This window comes from Cryptomeria japonica, chromosome 5 (genome assembly GCF_030272615.1).
Source record: "Cryptomeria japonica chromosome 5, Sugi_1.0, whole genome shotgun sequence".
NCBI classification, from domain to species: domain Eukaryota; kingdom Viridiplantae; phylum Streptophyta; class Pinopsida; order Cupressales; family Cupressaceae; genus Cryptomeria; species Cryptomeria japonica.
Genome location: NC_081409.1, coordinates 115878376 through 115891593, shown reverse-complemented (window position 1 = coordinate 115891593; position 13218 = coordinate 115878376). Strand labels below are relative to the sequence as shown.

The following is a 13218-nucleotide window of genomic DNA, read 5'->3' as shown; positions in this document are numbered from 1 at the left end:
TCAAGCCATGCAAACCCTAATTAGGGTTTCGCCCTAGAAGATTCTCCACTCAAGATGCAACAAGGTGGGAATCTCCAATTAATAACCCATCATGCCCATATACAATTAATTCAAAAGTACCCAAAATAGCATCCATTGCGCATTAAATGCACCACCTCTTTCAAATTCGCCCAACATGTGTTGAATATTCATCCATGCAAAAATCACCCCATTATGTCATAAATGCTCCATCATTTCCACATGCGGTGGCTGCATGCAAAAAGAATCCGACATAAATTCAACATGCAATGACCGGGTTGCCATTTGGTCAAATATTCTAGCAATGAATGCGCCACCATACTACCATGCGTTCAATAGATCCTTGCCATGCAAGTGGACCCTGCCGTCGTATATCCGCTCTTGCACATCTTGAATTGTTGGAGAGAGAAAATTTGATTCAGGAAGAATTTTCTTTAAGTCTCTTCAACTTTCCTTGCTTGAAGAAGGTTTTTCATCAATTCTGCACATTTCCTATTTTTTAGGAAAATTTCCAAATTGGGGTTCCACGGTCCAGGAGAGAGAAAATTCTCCTACGAATGCAAATCTGTAAACATTTTGAAATTTGGATGTGATTTGATGCCCCAGAATGGATTTTTCAAAAAAAAATCTCGAGGGGAAATTTCTTATTCAATTCATCCCTGATTCCTTCCTTGCCTTAGAAATTGTTTTTTTTTACCTTCAATTCATCCCGGCATGGAATTCATGTTGTGAAGGAATTCTCCTTTGGAAAGAAATTTGTTCTTTACCCCTGAGGAAGGAAATTCTTCATGCCTTAGCCAAATTTTCACCTTTTCCAAGAATTTTGTCATGAAGGAATTTCCATCACTTAGTCAATTTTTTCACTTTCTTGGAATTTCTTCTTCTTGGGCGCAATTCTTCCTTAAGGAAGGAATTTTTGTGCTCTTTGAATTCATCATGTTTGCAAGGAGCTTTTCGACCAATTTTTACATCTCCAATTTTTTAGGAAATTTCCTAAAATTTAGGATCCGGGCCTAGGAGAGAGAGAACTCTCCCACGAGTCCAAATATGCAAAAAAAATTGGATTCTGATAAGATTTGGTGTCTAAAAATAGAAATTTCAAAAAAATTCTGGAGGGGATTTCTGCTTTTCATTCTTCCTTGACCCTTAGATTTTCATGCCTTAGACAATTTCTCTTCATTCTTTGACTTGAATGTGGAATCCAGCTTGGTGAAGGAATTTCATTATTTCCATGCCTCAGAAAATTTCTCTTCAACTTCCTGACTAGGCATGGAATTTTGACCTTGATGGAGGAAATTTCATCTTGAAGCATCCATCCTTGATCCCTGGATTTTCGCGTGCCTCAGACAAATTTTTAGTTTTCCAACTTAGGCGTGGAATTCACTCTTCATGGTGGAATTCATCATTTCATCCTTGATTTTTTTCCTGACTTAGCCATTTCAACATCCTTTCCTTGGTCAGGGCACAATTCTTCACTTGTGAAGGAATTTTGAGTCTTTCAACCTTTTCCATGGATATCTTTTTTTGGCGCCCTTCAAAGGAAGGAAGAATTTTGATGTTTTTTTTTGTGAATTCCATGGTAGCTTAATTTTAGCGCCTTCCTTTGGCCTAGGGCGGAATTTTGCACTGGTGGAGGATTCAATGAAATTTGTGAATCCTCCATGCCTTCTTGATTTTGGCGCTTGTCCTTCATCTTGGGCAAAATTTTGCACTGGCGAAGGATTCAATGAAATTTGTGAATCCTCCATGCCTTCTTGATTTTGGCGCCTATCCTTCATCTTGGGCGGAATTTTGCACTGGCAGAGGATTCAATGAAATTTGTGAATCCTCCATGCCTCCTTGATTTTGGCACCTGTCCTTCATCTTGGGCGGAATTTTGCACTGGCGGAGGATTCAATGAAATTTGTGAATCCTCCATGCCTCCTTGATTTTGGCACCTGTCCTTCATCTTGGACGGAATTTTGCACTGGGGGAGGATTCAATGAACTTTGCGAATCCTCCTTGCCTTCTTGATTTTGGCGCATGTCCTTCATCTTGGGCGGAATTTTGAACTGGCGGAGAATTCAATGAAATTTGTGAATCCTCCATGCCTCCTTGATTTTGGCGCCTATAAGAATTTGGGATGATTTTTCTAGACAGGGAGAATTTTTTCGAGCTTTCCATTTCAGGAGTGGGCTTCCAGCACTCAACCATCTTCTGGCTTTCTCTGTCTGCTTTCTGACTTTCCGGAATTAGAAATAGTTGCAAATGCCTGATCTTTGTCACCTTGCCCGGATGGTTATGTCAGAACAAACTTTCCAAAAATAGAAACCTTTAAAGTGCCAACGTTAGATCCCTAGACAGGACACAGGAATGACTTACTATGAATAGAAACTTACTAAAAATAGTAAGTTTGATTTTTGGCAAAATGACGACATTCCGGGACTCAGTAAAATCCCTAAAGAATAGGAACTTTCTAGCTCCTTTTTGGCTCAAATTTTACTGGGAGGTTCCTTGAAGGTCTTGATTCCAGTAGTGTGTTTAGTTTTTCCAAAACCCTAACAGAAACCCCTAAAACCTACGACAAAAGGCAGAAATCCTAAAAAAAGGACAAAATAGCAGTGAACCACGGGGACGCGTCCCCCCCCTTTTTGGGCGCGTCCCCCCGTCAGGGACGTCTCGGGGACGGGGGGACGGGGACGGGGACGCGACGTCCCCCGCCATCCCGCCACCGCCACCCAATCGCCGCCGGGACGTGGAGACGTCTCCCCATCTCCGCATCTCCTAGGGAGACGTGGAGACGTCTCCTTGGGAGACGCCCAGGCGTCTCCTGCGTCCCCACGCCTAAACAAACTAAAAAAGCAACATTTTAAAAAACATGTGCCTTTTGGGGGGATTAAGGGGTAACCCTAATTGGACGTGGGCCCCACCCAACCCCCCAAAACAACACAAAAGCATGTTTTTTTTAGATTTAACTCTCATTTTGGTAAACTGATTTTTTTTTCCAGCAAGCTAAAGAGGAGGAAAAACTTGAAGAAGACTGATTGAAGGGGTGAGAAAAGCTGATTGCAAGTGTGATAGGAGCTAGAAGAAGCAAGAAGAAGAGGAAGAAGAAGATTCTTCTACATTTTGGAGAGATTTTTCAAGCACAAGGTAGGGTTTTTCAACTTTTTCTTTTTTTTTTTTTGTTTTTTACTTTTTTTTTTAATATTTTATGATTTTCATTGTTCTATGTCATTTTTGGATTTTTTTTCCCTATTCATCTCAAGACTCAAAATGAGATTTGATGTTGAATCTTGAGGGCAAAATGATTGGAGAGATTTTTCAAGCACAAGGTAGGGTTTTTCAACTTTTTCTTGTTTTTTTTTTGTTTTTTACTTTTTTTTTGAATATTTTATGATTTTCATTGTTCTATGTCATTTTTGGATTTTTTTTCCCTATTCATCTCAAGACTCAAAATGAGATTTGATGTTGAATCTTGAGGGCAAAATGATTCAACATCAAATCTCATTTTGAGTCTTGAGATGAATAGGGAAAAAAAATCCAAAAATGACATAGAACAATGAAAATCAGAAAATATTCAAAACAATGAGCTCCCAAGGCATGAGTGAAGATGACGTGGAAATCCATTCTCATAGTGAGAATGATTCAGAATATGAACCTGAAAATGAGGGGGGTGACCATGGGGCTGATCCTGGAGCCCAATCTAGCTCTATGGCAAGTGCACCAGCTAGTACAGGTTGCCCTTCAGAGTTGTTGGCACCATATGCTAGGGGTCATTTTGATCCTAAGTCTCCTCTAAAACAGTTTGCTTCACGAATATCAGTACAAGGCACTGCATCACATTCAAGTGGGGGAACAAGGAAGTGGAAGTGCAATATTTGTGACACAGAATGGTTCGGTAGCATTAGTAGGGTGAATGCACACTTTCTGTTTTGGAGAGGAAAAGGCGTGAAGCATTGTAAGTTTTTGGAGGAAGCCAAAAATATACAATACAGAATTGAGTTTAAAAGGATTTGGGGGGTTCCAGATGACACAAATATTTCAATGCCTACTACTTTGTCTGCTAGGGCAGCACTTCATACTTCTCATGCTTCGCAGACGAGAGGAATGATGTTTGGATCTCCATCCACTTCCACTTCTACTGCCGCCAGGGCTGGGAAACGTAAGTTGCAGACAGCACAGAGCAACCCCATTACTAATATGTTTAATGTGTAGCTAAGAGATGAGATAGAAGAATCCATTGGCAAGTTCTTCTTTGCCAATGGCATTCCATTTCATGTTACACGGTCTCCTTATTATAGGGAGATGATGGCTATGGTGGCCAAGGGAGGACCATCTTATGTGCCACCAGGGGAGACGAAAATGAGGACCTCGATCTTGGATAAAAGCTATTCCAAGATCAATATTTTGATAGAGAAGATGAAAGCATGTTGGGTGGCATCGGGGTGCAGCATAGTTATGGATGGGTGGACGAACATTAGCCATCGTCCACTCATCAACATCATGGTCACATGTGCAGAGGGCCCATACTTCCTTAGAGCAGTTGATTGTACAGGGCATCGTAAAGATGCTGATTTCCAGTTTCAGGTCCTCAAGGAGGCTATTGAGGAGGTTGGGCCACAAAATGTGGTCCAAGTAGTGACAAATGCAGCCCATGTGTGTAGAGCAGCAAGGAGACTCATCGAGGCAGCCTATAGACACATTTGGTGGACCCCATGTTGTGTGCATGCCATGAACAATGCACTCAAGGACATGGGGAAGATAGACTGGATTAGAGGAGTGGTCACCGATGCGAGAGATGTGCAGATGTTTATCTGCAACCACCACACTTCACATGCACTCTTCAGGACCTTCGCGAAGAAGGAGTTCTTGAAACCAGTTGAGACTAGATATGCATCCTATTTCATTCTCTTGGAGAGAATGATTGAGTTGCAAGAGGCATTGCAACTCATGGTTATGACTAATGAGTGGAATAGGTGGGCTGAGGCCAAGAAAGAGCAAGGGAGAAGGGTGAAGGAGATAGTGAAGAGTGATGTGTTTTGGACTGATGCGAAATACATTGTCTCTATCATTTCTCCAGTATTCCAGGTGATCAGATATGGGGATGGGGATGCACCTAACCTTGGAGAGGTGTATGAATGCATTGACTCTATGCTTGACCAGATGAAGGCTGCTGTGCGAGTGAAGGACCCCTCTTTAGCATTCTACAATGAGCAAATCCAGCCTATCATTCAGCGTAGATGGGACAAGTTGAACACTCCTTTGCATATGGTTGCCTTTGCCTTGAATCCTAAGTGGTACAAGGCTAGACCGGGTAGACTGACACCGATTCAGGATGATGAGGTGAAGGCGGGTTTCTTTAGGTGCATAGAGAAGATGTTTGATTCCAAAGATGTCGGCACAATGCGCACTGAGTGGGGAAGATTTGCCACTCTTAGAGGTTATTCAGATGCGGCAAAGATGGATATAGACAACATCGCACAAGAGGACCCACTTTTATGGTGGAATTGTCATGGCCCGAAATCTTTGACCACCACTCTAGCCATCCGTCTGTTATCCTAGATTTCCAGTTCTTCAGCTGCTGAGAGGTACTGGACTGCAAAATAGGCCCTAGACTTCACCAAAATCACTCAAACGAAAAGAAGACTTGACCAGCTCAACCCCCCAAACACCTGGGAAGGAAAGAGACTGGAGAGACTGCCACCAAAACCCACAAAAAACCAAGACCAAATGACCAAAAGGGCCTAAAAGTTAGGGGGTCCCTATCTGGGATGGGGTGATGTGTGATTAGGTCAACAGGTATGTGAGGTTCATTAAGGCACAAGAAATTGAGTCTTCTGCCACAGTAAGAGAGCAATCTATACTCCATGATACAATATTGTAGTGCAAATCCAATTACATTAAAGTTGTAATACACAGAAAAGCCAAATTTTGATATGCTTGCATAAAACAAATAATTTAAATGCGTACATTACATATTAAAAATAGGTGCCTCACTGCAGTAAACTCCTTTAAGTTGCCAAAAACTGCTATCAGAAATGGCTAGACTAAGGAAGATTGTCCATATTACTTTCATGATATGCCCTAACCTAGTGATCTCTGTTCACAGTAAAGATATAACCACATAAATGGATATAACCTAGGGAGCATGGTTCTTTGCTAGAAACAAGGTTGCAAAAATTTAATCCAACTTTTCAGAATAAATGATAGAGAATCTTTACCAAAATATGGTATACTGATACATACCAGTTCCATGGCAGTATCTGCATCTCTTATGCATTTGTTTCTCAACATTATTGACTTCAACCACCATAAGAGCTGATATAACACCTATTGCTCCCCCAGAAAAGGATGCTACTATGGGATCAACCTGACTGATTCACAAATTTTGAATTTCAGAAAACAAGATCATCTATTACAAGTTTTCTCCAGACAGCTTAATAGCCATACGTAGTCTATACATTAAGTTCTGGTACACAAATAAAAGAATGTACATCCTAAAATTCTGCTAAAAGTAAACAATAAAGTTGCAAATTTACTGGTTGCAATTTCCCAGCTCTGTAAAAGGCAAAATTTGAAATTAAAAAGAGATTTGCAGTATTCATGTTTCTCAAATATACCTCAGCTGCATTGGCAAATGCATGTTGCGAATAAAATCTTCATATGATGTTCCACCCAACCCTAATTTAAGTTCTAGCTGAAAAGAAAGCAGATAACATTAACAGTAAGTATATTTTCAGATGAGAGTGCATCAATCATAATTAATGAAGAAATTAAAGCAAGCACACAAGCACCATATTTAACAGTTTCTTACAATATTATCTTGTCATGTCATCTCAGAAACGCTACAGAAACGGGACTGTTAGGAATGTAACATGAAAATACGAATAGGGCCACAATTTATGTTAAAGAATGCAATCAAGTCTGTGTCACAAGAACTAGAGAACAGAAAATAACATATCTAACATTTCTTTAATAAGACTAACAAGGAAAAATGGCAAAGAAACAAACACAAAAGATTTCCACCACAATCCAACTTATGTAGTTATGGAAGAGTTAATCGCTTAGATTGAGCATTTTTACTCAGCTAGGATGATGCAAAATGTCAAAAAAAAATGTCTCTGAAACTAAAGTCTAAATTCTGTTCAAATATTTATTTTCAAGGCTTACCAGCAAAAAGTGACCCGGGACACCTAAATTGCAAAAGTATATCTACAAGTTTCCTTTCATTATTGAGGGTATGAAATTCTGGAATTCTACATCTGTTTTGCATTTTTTTAGTGATTCAGCCAAGGACAAAAAATGCTTGAGCCGAATTTTGAGAGATGAGGATGGAACCCTTCCACTCATTGTTATTGCCAAGTATACTCAAGGCTCTCATGCTGTTGTAGAGTAAAGATATTTTTGTAATTAATCTTTGGGAAATATTTTAACAGGTAATTGCATGAAATGGGAACAGTAACCTATATCCCTTCATTATGTGCAAAACTAGGTGAGATGAACAAAAGAACAATATGAAACCCTATCTTCCATTTTTCAACTATATGCCTGACTCTGCAATTATGAATTCCAAGTGTAATGTAATTTAATGCAGTGTTGGAAGTATTTTAATCAGGGAAAGTTGGGGATGCGTACCCAGAATTTTTTGGGCCATCCCTGTTCCGAAACATTCTGGGGACATAGGGATGCCTAGGGGATGTCCACTGGCCGTCCCCAAATTGGGGGAAAATGCAGGGGAATCCCAGATAAAATTAAAGGGGATGGCAGCTGTTCCCATAAAAAAGTAACAATTTTTAAATTTTAAAAAAAAAAGCTCTTTAAAAAATGATTCTTTATTGTTATTCATCCTTTTGGTTATTTTTTGTTTGAAATATGACTTTTCCTTCCATGAGCATGCTTGGGGATCAAGTGACCACTCTTTTGTGTTTTCAAAATTCAGTCTGATTTTTTTGTGACTGCATTGCATGACCATGTGCTTAAGGTGCGTTTGACCATGTTTTGTTTCTATTTTTTTCATCTTCCTGTACAGCAGAAAGCTTGGGCATTGACTGTTCCTTATTTGCATTTCTCAAACCCTATACATCTTTGAAAATCCACCACAAACTGGTGAAAGATAGGCTGCTGACAATGCTTGCAATGATGATATGTTGGTGTCCAAACCCTGAAAATGTGCTTCCAGTCATGACTAATGATGTGACTAGTGTTGGCAGATGCAGATTAAAGGCAGCAGTATACTTTCTTAGTTTTTGTACTTTCATATTGTAGTTGAAGTGAAACTTGAAGGCTTCGGGCATTTTGTTGTAACTTCTACACTATTTTTTAATATCACATGCATATTGACAATGAATTAATTATGAAAGCAATTAAGTTCTGACATTTGCTAATTTGTTTGACTCTCATGTGAACACTTAATTCAACACAAATATTACTATTAAGGACCTATAATGTACATGACGAATGCTTTATCCATGTTATCATATGAATATTTGAAAATTTCCCATTTTCTATATAGCCATCCCCAAAAATGGCCCGAAAAAGGCCATTCCAAAAACTTGTCCCCCTGCCATCCCTGTCCCAGAAACTTGGAGTATCATAGATTTTAATTTAATGCAAGTTTGTATGGCTTAAATCTTCATCATTGTGTATGAACCTGGTAAGAGTACCTCACCCTATTTTGGCTTTGTTGTCATAATGGAACTTGGGAATTCTACACAGATTTTATAAGAAATTATAAATTTGGGGGCAAAAAGGGGAAAATGAAAGAACTTGCATTGTAGCAGTTTTATTGATATACATTTCAAGTTTCAACACTCTCGATAAAAAAATTACAAAACAATTATTGTCACAAAAACAAAGAAACTAAATTGAAAGAAAAAAAGAAAACTCTACCTGAGTGAAGATCTGTGTGACTACTTCAGAAACAGGATCAGCACCAAGTCAACCGATTCAATAATGAATAACTAATGAACTTTCTGGATAAGTAAATCTTTTTGAATCACCAACTGAATACATATGGAGGCAATGAACACACAGACATGATAAATGCATCAAAGAATGGATGGCTATGCAGAAATAGACAGAAGAAAGTACGGCTACTGTGATTTCCAAGGCTTGATGCATGAATTCTAGCCACAACCAGGCTCAACAATTCAGTAATTCAGAAGATGCTATGGTTTTCAGGATTGCCATAAGCTACACACGAATTAGAAAAGATTTTAACATAGAAAGATAATCCATGGTTTTCTGAAATGAGTGAATAGAGCAATCATGAAAAGGAAGATTATAACAATATCCAATCCAGATTCACCAAGAAAGTATACAGCTGCCCACTTTCAGCCAAAATAATAAAGTGAACCCAACATGGTACCATACTATATGTGGAACACTCCAGAAATCAAGAGGATAGATAGGTGAACGATATTGGATGAGATTATTCCCTACAACAATATGGGGATTGCAAGTGCAACAAAGATGGTCATAGAGGATAAAAGAGAACCAATTCACGAAAAGGTACAATTTGAGATATAATTTCATCACTATTAGAGATATTTTGAACCAAGAAATACTTGAGCTGATAAACTATTATATAGAAGATCAAAAGAGCTCATTAAGTATAATAGAAGATTAAAAGAGATCGTTAAAGGAGCTAATAGGTGGGATATGGAATGCCTTAAAGACAAAGTGATTTACTGAAAGACACTAATATGTTTAATACTGAACATGTCCTAGCACACTGGTATATCCAACAATCTATACTTTGTCCCTCAAAAGGGAACTAAATTTAGAGTGGAAACAGAACAACAAAAAATAAGATACATGTGATCTTTATCTACAACAGGGAATCAATCAAAAAGTCAAATTATTCCATATAAGATAAAGCAATTTTCCCTAACAAATATAACATCAATAAAATTTGTCTAACTTTACTATCTAAAGACCATGAATCCATAAACATATAGTTCACTTACAGAAGGTGCAAGAAGGCCACCAAACATAATGATCCCAGCAATAAATGAAAAGCAGGTAGCATAAAACTTCCTTAGTGTCGCTGGTGTCTGTTTATAAAGTAAACATGGCAGTTAGAATTTATTAAGATAGCAGAATATTTGTTCTCATCATGCTAACTAAATAAATTTGCTTCCACACGCAAGGATTAACAGACAAGTACGTCTACACGCACTCAAGAAAAGTTGAATTTTATTTGGCATGAACAAATGAACATGCACACACCCCACAAACAAAGTTGAATTCTATTTACTTTTCATAATATCGGAAGTGTTCTCCACTTTAATATTTAAATAGTAAAACACAAAACACTTGTAAGATCATTGCCAATATTCTAAAAACTCACCATGTGAGGGAGGAAAGGAATGGAAGATGGAATGTCAGGCATCTCATTTTCAATCTCATCACCTGCACTGCTCATGTCAGCAATTTTGATTCTTTGTTGTACTCTAAGTCTTCGAACCTAGAATGTAGACAAAAAATTAGCAAACATACCCATTATTGAATTGAAAGACCTCATCTTACAACACCTGAGTTCCACATATTTTTCAAGATAAAACCAGCAGCAATTTGGTAGAGAGTATTTTTCAATATCTAAATCAAATCACATTTGGTTCATCATCTTAAGAAATCAGTGTTCATATTGTTTGTAAATAGTTGCACAAAGCAGGCCCCAGTTATGAAGATATTATGTGCCGTGATTTGTGAAATAAATACTGCATATAGGAGAAAAAGATACTATATGAGAAAACATATTCTGTTAGAGAATTGCCAAACATATACAGAAACAACGTAAATGATTGGATACAAGTTGTGCAATACTTACATCTTACGCAACTACCACTCAAAAGTAATTTAAAAATTTTAAGTACCAAAAGCTTATGCAACTACCACTCAAGAATAATTAATTGCAAACTCATGTATTATAATTTATTAGAAACACCAATAAGAAGAATAATGAAATCTAGTATGCCTAAATGTCCCCATCATACAAAGAGTGATTTGTCATACTATAAGTCTCGATGTTATGCATGAGGTTTAGTTGGCTTACAATCTAGATGATTGCATAACAGATAAAATTATTCTAGTTTAATTACCTTCGAACTTTTGCAACAATCAACTTAACTAATCTCAGAGCAGTTGCCCAATATATGCACAAGTTATGTTATTGTGAGTTGTATCAGTGCCAAACAAGCCTAGATCATTTTCAAGTGGTCCTAGCTCAAACTAACTCAGACATCCTAGTGATGAAGTTCAGTTAAATTCCAACTATGTAAATATCAGACCTATTATTATACTATAAGTCATAATAATTTCTTAAGAACCTTGAAAATGGCTATGATAATGGACTATATATATATATATCAACCAAATTTAATAAGTGCATATATCACATCTGGACATGAATTTAGTAAAAATTCAAGATACAGCTTATAATATGCAAAGATCTTTGGCCATAATAGGATTTAACTTCAATAATTTATTTGAAGATTTACAGATATAAAAGAATCAACGGAATAGGCCTTCTTCATTTATGCTAGTTCATGTACCATAAAACTACATATTAGTATATTACTACATTATATCTTTCAAATAAGGAATACCTGAAGTGTGCAATAAGCGCATCAAGGCATTCTGTTACATTACCTCTTCCATAAGAAGAAAGATTTTGTTGCGACGACTCCTAACATTGTCTCGAATCTCTTGCAGTTGCATTGTTGCAAAGGATTGTATTGTTTCAGGTCCTTCTATGATACAGAAACTGCTTTAAAAAAAGAGAACAAATTATTGCTTATAAATAATTATAGACATAAGTTACTATATGAGAATGAATCGTTAAACAAAGCAGAAACCCATGGATGCTGCAAAAGGCCTATTACAAGTGCATGAAGTTTAAAAATTAAATACCATGACAGGCAAACCAAAACATTAAGCAACTACCATTCTCTATTCTATATTAACATCAAAGTTTACAAAAAAACTCTCTTTAGGTTTTCATTCAATATCCATGGTACTAAAATTTATGAATTATAATTGAGGAAAATAGCACATATTTTGAAGAAGGATCAAAACTTAAAGGTATAATAAGGACAAGAATAGGCATACTTCATAAGCCTAATAAAACAGATTCTCAAGCAGCCCATACTAAGTTCTCCTCTTGCCACTAAGGCAAAAAGGCTGGAAACCTAGATTATACACTATGAAGTACTATGACCACGATGAAATGAGATTGACTACAAATTGAATAATGAAATCTGATTTCAGGCCGAATTGTCAAACAGCGACTATAGCAGCTGCCTTCAACTAGAATTTTGAGCATTTATTTCTGATATTCTTCCCTGATATCTGTGACAATTTGAGGATGAGTTGCATCCTAGAAAATCATGCTAAAAAAAGAATTATGGCCAAGCCAAACTGAGTACCTCCAAATGCCAAAATAGCAAGTAAGTCAATGTCCATTGGTGAATGACTCACTTTATGTTCTTCACTTGAGGGAGAATATATTTGCAGACCAGTCTTAAGAATTTTGAGGATCTAGAGCAGCAAGTTGGTTTAAAACAGCCATAACAAGTCCTCTGCAAAGGAAAGCAATTAGCATCTTGTTGTGACCATTTCACACATCGCCCCATTTAAATGGGGACCCCCTCTTTTTGCTCGTTGTTGCTCGCCTTTCGCTCTGCTTTTTAGGGTTTTGGTTGTTTGTCAGTTGTCTGGATTTAGGGTCAAGCCTTAGGGTTTCTGTTTTGTCGTTTTCAGGCCAAAGTCCAGTCAGTCTTGAGAGCTTTGTTTGAGCTTCCTCTCGCAGGATGCAATTTTGAATAAAGTGAATTCGCCAGAGGCTAAGTGAGTTGGTCTATTTTCAATTGGAATTTTGAATGAAGAGTCTAAATTTGTCTAAGTATGAGTGATGAAATTGTGAATTTTGTCCAAATGAGTAATTTTGACCAAATTTTGAGTTTTTTTGATATTTGATCCCGGGCATTGGAAATGACTTGTTTTTACCTTGTGAAGTGATCAAAATCCCGAAATCATGATATTTTGGCCTGTAGGAGCAAAATCGCTCCTGTCCCTCAGTGAAGGACCGGAGCTCGTTTTCAAAAATCTTACTGTCCCTGCAGGATCAAGATGATTTTTCGAATGGAAGTAGTAAAGGGAGGCGTGATCTTTCCGTTGAATATAATTTGAAGAATTTCATGAGCACGGAAATGTCCC

General features: G+C 37.6%; 1 protein-coding gene across 1 annotated transcript in view; it reads right to left on the bottom strand.

Moving 5' to 3' along the window:
* Positions 1–13218, bottom strand: part of LOC131066972 (protein ORANGE, chloroplastic) — a 92543-nt gene that overhangs the window by 60551 nt on the left and 18774 nt on the right. Inside the window, exons 2-6 of the mRNA XM_058001879.1 lie at positions 11653–11767; positions 10352–10468; positions 9969–10055; positions 6621–6697; positions 6247–6374 (exon numbers count right to left, since the gene is read on the bottom strand). Of these exons, the coding sequence (XP_057857862.1) occupies positions 6247–6374; positions 6621–6697; positions 9969–10055; positions 10352–10468; positions 11653–11767 (524 nt within the window). The remainder of the gene's footprint in view (positions 1–6246; positions 6375–6620; positions 6698–9968; positions 10056–10351; positions 10469–11652; positions 11768–13218) is intronic.